General features: G+C 40.3%; 1 protein-coding gene across 1 annotated transcript; it reads left to right on the top strand.

Moving 5' to 3' along the window:
- The first annotated feature begins 2,824 nt into the window (after positions 1-2,824).
- On the top strand, positions 2,825-9,039 carry eif3m (eukaryotic translation initiation factor 3, subunit M). The gene is made up of 11 exons (XM_008287085.1): positions 2,825-2,944; positions 3,580-3,712; positions 4,066-4,204; positions 4,318-4,441; positions 4,621-4,715; positions 5,681-5,764; positions 5,872-5,971; positions 6,520-6,601; positions 7,025-7,168; positions 8,042-8,102; positions 8,798-9,039. The coding sequence occupies exons 1-11, from the start codon at positions 2,903-2,905 to the stop codon at positions 8,919-8,921; spliced, it is 1,128 nt and encodes a 375-aa protein (XP_008285307.1). The 5' UTR covers positions 2,825-2,902; the 3' UTR covers positions 8,922-9,039.
- The last annotated feature ends 282 nt before the right edge of the window (positions 9,040-9,321 follow it).

Here is a 9,321-nt window from a genome sequence, read left to right as displayed (position 1 = left end):
TTATCTTTGGCAACATCTGTAAAATTTCACAACCTGAAGGGAAGTGACTTCAAGAGTGCTTGGCAAAAAAAAGCAGAATTAGCAGCAGACTTCCACTGAATTTTGCTCACATCCACTCGCAAAAAAAAAAAAAACACCCTTTCACCCATCAGTGCAAGTTCCTGAAAAAAAATGGAAATCTTCTGCTAGATTATCTTGTGAAGACCGCTTTGTCAGGTTAGATTTAGAATGATATAAAGCAGGCTAAATCCCCCGTTTAATACATGTACCAGGTACAGGCTCCTTGGAGTTAAAGGTTTACTCGAATCCAATATCAGCGCTATTTTCAGGACGCTCTGCAATGAATATCATAAAGACGATGAAGCATCATAACACACCGTGCCATTTTAATGACCTTTTAAAGAAGACAATAACAAAGTCTGACACGCACCTGGAGCTTCAAAGCCTCCAAAACTCTTATTCGGGACTTGAAATACACCAGGCACTTGACAACAGCTGTTAATCAGATAATGAAAGCCTCAGAGTTACACAAGCACACTTGTGGAGAAACGGCTATAAATTCTGTGCAGTGACAGCGTACAAGGGCAGGGAGAGAGCGAAGGTGGGATTTGGTACCAGGCACTTGCCTTCCCAACAGAATGACGCATCGTACGAGCGCTGTGGTGAAACACTCCATCAGTCGTTTTCCCCTCAGCGCACTATTTTGAGCTATTTGTCCTGCTGAATGCATCAGAGCCGAGTTCCCTTACTGTAACTGCGAAGAGAAATATGTGACATGCAGACTTTCAAGAAATTATGACATGGCATGATGTGTCTCCATAGGCTATGAATCCCCAATAACACACATATTTTCATGACGGATGAACTGTGAGCTGCGCAGCTTGGAAATGAGAAACACTCCACGCTATCGCGCAGAGCCGGCTCGACACCCAAATGTGAGTAACCCGACTCCATAGTCTTGAGGTGACCTCCTGCTCCACTTACCCTCTTCACCTCAATAAGCGAGTGACCTGCCATGGTAACAATACACAGGATCCCACTTGGCACAGGGGCCCAACGTGCACACCCACAGGTCAGCGGGTGTTTGGTGGAAGAGAGTTGGCCTCTGACACCTGAACGCCGTTTCCAAGTTGGAAAGCTCTGGGTCAGGCCTTCCATGGTGGTCCACCAACATGGACTGCTGCTCAATCAGATAACCTCTCTCTGGGATCAGGTTCATCACAGTAACTCTCCTCCAAGACATGCAGGGTTAATCTTCCAGAGAGGAGACTGACGGATCCGATCAGAAAGAATGAAAGTTGGAGGAAGTATGGGTGACGAGTAAAATTTAGGAGGTTCTCTCATCCCTGATGGAATGGGGCTGCACTAGGTGAAGCAATGCAGAAATGATTTTTTAAACCCATCTGGATATTCTTCCTGTCATCATTTATTTGAATAATATAGTGGTACTTAGAGTTTTTAACCCCCTGAACCTCAAAATGTGTCGGAGAGTTTGAAAGGCAACCAAAACTACACCATTTGCAGAAACTGTGAATCACTGAATCATTGGATTTACAATATTCCAACACATCTTGAAACTGAAACTTGCACCATTCCATAGGGAAATTTGAATATTGTGATATTTCATCATATTCCCTTTATTTCATGTGTCATTTAAAAATGCTTCTTTGCTCTTAAAAAAAATAAAAATCAAATAAACAAATAAAAAAAAATCTCCATTCTTTGGTGCAACTGTAAAACATTTGGTGGCTCAACGACAACAAACAGCCACCGGACAAAAATAGAGTTTGCAGGTGAACTGCAGGCTGTGTTTAGACCAATGGTTCTCAAACTGGGGGTTGGGACCCCCATGGGGGTTAGAAGATAATTTCAGGGGGTCACCAGATCATTGTAAAAAATAATAATACTAATAATAAAGCCTGCATTTATAAAAAAAAAATAAATAAAAACATGTAGCTGTCAAAATTAAAGTGTACACTTCTTCCCATTCTTTTTTTGGACTTGTCAGTATTATGATTTGATTATGCAATATTATTATTATTTTTTAATGCTCTTTTAAAAATTATTTTCTTTTGTTTTTATATATTTTTTCCCTTTTATTTGTTCGAAATAAATTCAATTCATTCAAAGAAAATTAACGTGTTATTGTAAAGAGATTAATCAGTGGAATTATCCCATTAGTTTTTCACGTATTAATGCATGAACAACAAAATTATTACTCATGCCATATTGAAAATTCAAATTGAGGCGGTCACGAACATAAACTTATGTTATCTTGGGAGCCGTGGCTCAAAAAGCTTGAGAACCACTAGTTTAGACAGACAAGATAGATAGCAGACACGTCTGGAGGCAAATGAAAAATGTAAATATAAAATATCTACACCATGTAGAAGTCAGTTGTTTTTTTTTTCCAGTATTCGTAACACCTGTAGACACTTGAGAAAATGTTGCACATGATGATTCCAGGCTGCTTTTAATTTTCTTAAAATAAATAATCAATGCAACTTTCAATTAATGGCATTTTATCCATGTTAGACTCACTTTTTGAGTTATCTCTCTCTGTTTCAATAGAGCTGCAGGATTTCATGCAGTGAAAAATTAGACCAAGGTGAGTAAAAATGTGACAGGACGCAAAAAACAACAACAACAACAACAACAACAACAACAACAACAACAACAACAACAACAACAACAACAAAAAACGGCCAGAAACTGTTTGAGATTCAGAAGATTAAACATCACTCACGCCAGACACATGCTTTATTGAGGCTGCTGCTGCTTTAACACCGTGACCCGGAAGAGCAACTGTTGTCACCGGTGATGCTGCCTTTTCTTTTCCGGTCTGACCTCAGCACTGGTGAGAGCGTGGATTTCCTCATCTGGGCTCACAAAATCATCAAAAATGAGCGTCCCGGCGTTTATTGACATCACAGAGGAAGACCAGGTACGACCAATGTTTCTTTAAAAAGCGTTCAGCATTGCTCTGTGGGCGGATGAGATGCTCAAATAAAACTATCCGACCGGATAACTTAGCATGCTAGCTAGCTTAGAAGCTAACCGCTCCTAGCCGCCGGCAGGTACATGCTGATAGCTAGCTACTCACTGAGGATGCGTGGCAGCACATTAGGGGGAATTATATCATCATATATACAGCTTAAATGGTTTGTATGTAAATTACTTAAGAATGTGTGCTAATTAATGTTTTCAGGTCACTGTATTTGAGGCTAAAGCTGCTAGAAATGGCCTTAAAGCTGTAACACTAGGTTAGCAAAGAATGCTAGCTGCTTAGCCAGACATCTAAATAAACAAAGCCGTAGAAAATGACAAGCCACCGGAAGCATCCTGCAGGCTAGAGAACCACATGTAGCAGAAAACTTTAGATAACTTTTACTTATTTCAACCAAACAATGGTTAATTCCCACTAATTGTCTGCAGGATATAATAAAGTGTTACTAAACAAGAAGATTTGACAGTGATTGTATGAGTAAACATGTCTGTTCACCTACATTCTGTTAAATGTGTGTATCTTAGATTTGATGTAAACAGAGATGTTCATTATGTGGCTGTGTTGTGTTACAGGCTTCCGAGCTGAGAGCCTACATCAAGGCTAAAGGAGCTGATATCTCAGAGGAGAATGCTGAAGGTGGACTTCATGTAGATCTGGCTCAGATCATCGAGGCGTGTGACGTCTGCCTCAAGGATGACGATAAAGGTAAGAGATGACGGAGAACACCCCTGCTTCTTACCTGTGCTCAGTTATTTGTAAATGCAGCAATAACCGACAGTAGAACTTCTCCATAAGTAGATATTTCTGACTTGTGCTATGAGAAGGAACACTGGTGTAACTTCTAACAATGACCCAGTTCTATCGTAGGTTCCTGCAAACTGTTCCACAGATCCTGCGACCCTGAAACTGGCTCGCATTTAAAGCTATAATTTACGCATTAAACATGTCATTATTCACACCTGATGGCTGGTAAATGAACCATTAAAGTCTATGTGAATCTGCTTTTTGATGTCTAGCGGTTTGTCATGACTGAGAGGCCACTGTCTGTCTCTCTGCAGATGTCGAGAGCGTCATGAACAGCATCGTGTCTCTGCTGCTGATCCTGGAGACAGAGAAGCAGGAAGCTCTCATCGAAAGTCTTTGTGAGAAACTGGTGAAGTTCCGTGAAGGAGAGAGACCCTCCCTCAGGATGCAGCTGTGAGTCCCATCATGTCTTTTCCCTTAACTATTTCAAACCAAGCTAACTATTTAAAATGTGTTTGTCTCTGTGTGTAAAACTTGATCATCTCTTTTCCGTTGTGGTGTTACAGGCTGAGTAACCTGTTCCATGGCATGGATGAGAACACTCCAGTGAGGTACACCGTTTTCTGTAGCCTCATTAAAGTGGCTGCCACCTGTAATGCCATTGCCTTCATCCCCACTGACCTGGATCAGGTACATCTACTCATCAGGATTAACTGGAATAACTGATCACAAACACTGCCAATGCATTTCTTTGGTTTGCAAGACAATTTGATGAGAAAACAAGTTGCCTATCACATGTTTAAAATCTCCACAGGCTGCATTTTTTTCTGTGCAGTTGACTTATGATACATGTTTGTGCTCTTAATCAGGTGCGCAAGTGGATTATTGACTGGAACCTGAACACAGAGAAGAAGCACACACTTTTGAGGCTGGTGTATGAAGCCTTGGTTGACTGCAAAAAAAGGTAATCACACACATCTGTGAAGATTCTCAGTCATCCAGGTCATGGTTATTCTGGTAGATTAATCATAACAACTGCGCATCGGGGAGACTAAACAACCGCTCCACATCCACATGACTCAGCACAGAAGAGCAGCTCCTCAGGACAGGACTCAGCAGTCCACCTGCATCTTAAGGACAAAGGACACTCATTTGAAGACAACAACGTACAGATTTTGGCCAGGGAGGACAGATGGTTTGAGAGAGGGGTGAAAGAAGCCATCTAACTGGAAACACCATCCCTCAACAGGGGTGGAGGTCTGAGGCATCACCTGTTTACAGTTCAGTCCTAAGATCTCTCCTCAGGAAGATGTACCCACATCCACACGTAGCCACAAAAAACCCTAATGAACCCCTCTGTGGCAGGGGGGAGCACTAACGACTCACATAATGAGGGGGAGGAGCAACAAACCCCCAATTGAAACGCAGGTGTTAATGACTCCTTATTGATATAAGTATGTGGAACTCCCAACTAGTCAGTCAGAACTGATGAAGCCTCTTGGATGAAACGTCTTCAAGGAACTCAAGCAGTTGCTACGATTAATCTACCAGAGTAACCACTCATATGCTCAGATGTGTAAAGTGGATATTTTGACAGAAGCTGGAAAAAAAGAATACATGGTTTTCTATAAAATAAATGTTTTTGGTGCACATATTCCAAATTATGCACACATTTTCTCATTACATAACATTTCTCTGAGATAAAACATGATGTGTTGCATTTTCGTGGCATGTTCTGTTTCTCGTATGATATAAACTGATATTTATTAGGACACATGTATTATTTTTATGTATATACTGTACATGCATCTAGTCCTAAGTCTCAGTGTGACAGTGTCTGTTGTTATTCAAGTGAATTCTCTCAGTAAGGGAGAGTTTTCAACATAGTAATTGCTTCTTTCTTTCTTTCTGTTTTTTTTTTTCTCACAGTGAGGCTGCAGCAAAAGTGATGGTCGAGCTGTTAGGAAGTTACACAGAAGATAATGCTTCACAAGCACGTGTCGATGCCCACAGGTAAACCTGGACAGCTTGTTGCACATTAGTGATTTAAGCCTCAATATAGTGCCATTCACTCACATATATCTACCTGTGTCCTTTACTATTTATTTATTCCTCTCCAGATGTATCGTCCGTGCTCTCAAAGACCCCAACACCTTCCTGTTTGACCACCTGCTCACCCTGAAGCCCGTTCGCTTCCTGGAGGGAGAGCTCATCCACGATGTGAGTACTGAAGGATGTGCAGTATTTTTATTAAAGATGGTGCCTGTGATTCTGGAGAAAGAGTGTTGGGATTCAGCTAGGTAGTTAGTTAGCATCTTCAACACATCCCTCCATTTGCGCCAGTCCTATAAACGTGCACAACAATGATTTTTTTGACATGTAGTGGCAGTGACAGCTTAAAGAGGCACAACCCAAAAACAAATGGTTGACTGAATAATAGGCTTGGATGATGACCAACAGGGCTGTATATACATTACCAGCTGAACAGGTTGAGACAATGAACCGGTACTTTCTAGGGCGTGTGCACAGTTTCGTAGAGTTTTGAAAGGTCAGTGGAGTGGCATTTCTGAGGTTATTAAAATGTTTACTTAACAAGGACAAGCAAAGTGGGCAGGGAGACAGGATAATGAGCATTCCATTTACCTCTATAATAACTTTAATCTGAATTGAATTGCAAAAACAACTTTCAACATCTGTGAATACGACAATAATCTGGTTGTACAGTTATGTAATATATCATAATACTTCTCTCCCTTCGCCTTTTTCAGCTATTAACCATCTTTGTGAGCGCAAAACTAGCAGCATATGTCAAATTTTACCAGAGTAACAAAGACTTCATCGACTCTCTGGGTAAGTAGCCATAAATTCAGCATCACACAAACACATGATGCACACAGGAAGTAGAACACGGGTCGATAAATGAGAAATGTATTGTTTAATATGTGTGAGATTTTTAAGCAATTTGGAGTCACTGAGTTTGTTCGATGGAGTTTCACACAGGTTTTTGTTCTGTGTCAACACATCACAAGAATGTGTGTGTCAGCAGTGTGTCTATTTTTTTCTCACTACTACTGTAGGTTTAGATGTAATTAAAAGCATGTGTAGGATGGACTCTCAAAACAGACAGCGTGGAGTGATGTTTGTGTTAATGAGTAGATTCCCTGACTGCATGCTCCTAAATGTAGAAACAATTATCACAGGGAAACTCCCCGAGTCCGGAGTAATTGACTGTGACTGTTTTGTGCTTAATGATCCCTGCGTGTTTCTCTCCAGGCCTGTCTCACGAGCAAAACATGGCCAAGATGCGTCTGCTGACATTCATGGGCATGGCGGTGGAATTCAAGGAGATCTCCTTCGACACCATGCAACAGGAGCTGCAGATCGGAGCCGATGACGTCGAGGCTTTTGTCATTGACGGTACAAACACTTCAACCTCAAATAAGTCTTTGCTGTCCTCCTTTCCTTTAAACACTCAGTTTATCACCGTGGAAAGTGACAGTGGCAAAGAAAGTGATTGAAAAAGCTGCAGTTAAGCTAGAAATCTTATTTCAGGCATGCCGTCGTATCTCTTTACTGCTGCATGTACAACATAAATTGTGGAAATGAAGAGTTCATTTACAACAACAGATCTTCACAAATCTTCAGAAAACTCACTTTTCCATCGTCTACCTGAGACAATATCAATCGAACTTAAGTTATCTCTGTTTTTGTCATTTCTACTGAGTCAAATCCACTCTACTTCAGTTTGATTGATATTATCTCAAGCAAACAACAACAAAAATAAATTTTCTCAAAATCTACAAAAATGGAGTTATCTGTTTTTGCAAATGAACTCTTCAAATACATTAAAAATATGAAGCAGAGTTAAATATTATTCATTTTGTATGCCTTAAATGTCAGATCTGTCTGTGATAGAAACTGAATCAACCTCACAACATTTATGCTATCACAGAATAAACATTTATGTTGCAAAAAATACTTTAATGAAACAAAAAAAGGAGCTCTTTCCATACTGCTGTTGATTCCAGTTTCCGACCTGTTTGCTGTTATATAGGAGAACAACAGGTGTTTCAAATCATGCCTCTGAGTTTCACAGCTGGTGAAGAACAACTGCAACTCTCTTGATTTGTGAGATTATTGTGGCCTATGCGTTATGTCAGAGCAAAAATCTAACCGACATCCATTGTGCAGCAGCACCTGCTGATCCAGTCTTCTGGAGCGAGATTTCTCTGACTTGCCTCTTTATTCCTGTCCTGTGTTCTTTTTTTTTTTTTTTTTTTTGCTTTGTAGCCGTTCGGACCAAAATGGTGTACTGCAAAATCGACCAGACACAGCGGAAGGTTGTTGTGAGGTGAGTACCTTGATTAAACCACCATACATGGCTCCACTGTGCAGCACTTTGAGTTCTGCGTGTGTGTCATAAAATTTCGATAGAATTGATACCAATCCAGTTTTGACATTCTTTACCTGGGTTATGAAAACACTGATTTGTGGCGAGTGCAGTGCAATGTGTTAATCATCGGGTTTCATAATCCTCTTACTTCACGGCGGTGTTTTGCAGCGCATCGTTTCTTTAAACTGAAGTCGGGGCTTTTTGGTGACTCAGATTGCGTAGTGACTGGTTTTCAGAAAGAGGAATGTTGTGTTGATGTGAGAACAAAACTCAAATCGAAGATGCTTGTTTTTCTAATTTAATTGTGTGAGGCTTTCTGTTTTGTTTTCAACTGATTTGATTTGAAGATTGGATTGAGGAGCATGTAATTCTCATGATATGCCAATAATCAACTGCAACAATTGATTATAATTAGTAAGGGGATTACTACTGTGTTCAGAAATTCATCAGTTAAAGAGACTTTTTAAGTTGTGGTCTCCAGAAAAAAATCACCTGTGTAGAAACTTTCTTTTAAAATTTACATACTTCTTCCTTCATATTCCAATTTTAGCATGTTTTCCCTGTTTTATTCTTATAGCTCTGTGACCTTAATCTGCATTATCTTTTTTAAGTATCACATCAACATTCTTGCTTTTCTGTCTCCACTAAATCAGCCACAGCACGCATCGCACCTTTGGCAAGCAGCAGTGGCAGCAGCTGTCCGACAGCCTCACCTCCTGGAAGGCCAACCTAGCAACCGTCAAGACGAGCCTGCAAGCCCTGTCGCCTTCTGCCTAATTCCACTTTAACCCAACTATTTAGACTGCCTAACCCTCGGTTCTTTACTGCTCTCCAGATTCCCAGACTGAAATGATCAGTTTTTTTTATTCATCTAATAAAAGATCAGTGAAGATGATCCGCTTTTTTTTTTTTTTTTTGTCTCGAGTCATTAAACATGCTGGGGTTTCTCATGGAATGGAATAACGCACTGTATACAACAGACTGTATTTATGGGCATGACAAGTTTTACTGTGCCATTAATGGATAATATATATACTATATAATCAATCTTTAGGTATAAGCAACCCGCTAGTTGCCTTATCTTCTCACAAAACTGACTTTAATTGGGGGGGCCGTCCTCTACAGGTTCTCGACATCTGGTCTTAGTTAAAGGACAACATGCCAGAATAGTAGATGA

This window comes from Stegastes partitus, unplaced genomic scaffold (assembly GCF_000690725.1).
Source record: "Stegastes partitus isolate 25-593 unplaced genomic scaffold, Stegastes_partitus-1.0.2 Scaffold486, whole genome shotgun sequence".
In the NCBI taxonomy this organism is placed as follows: domain Eukaryota; kingdom Metazoa; phylum Chordata; class Actinopteri; family Pomacentridae; genus Stegastes; species Stegastes partitus.
Note: the sequence above shows the minus strand (reverse complement) of the source record. Positions and strands in the feature narration are given on the sequence as shown.

Excerpts from the sequence above, each read along its gene's own strand:
- eif3m (XM_008287085.1), top strand. The coding sequence starts at position 2,903 with ATGAGCGTCCCGGCGTTTATTGACATCACAGAGGAAGACCAG. Across the intron at positions 5,972-6,519 it reads AGGGAGAGCTCATCCACGAT|CTATTAACCATCTTTGTGAG; the intron begins GTGAGTACTGAA and ends CGCCTTTTTCAG. Across the intron at positions 8,103-8,797 it reads CAGCGGAAGGTTGTTGTGAG|CCACAGCACGCATCGCACCT; the intron begins GTGAGTACCTTG and ends CCACTAAATCAG.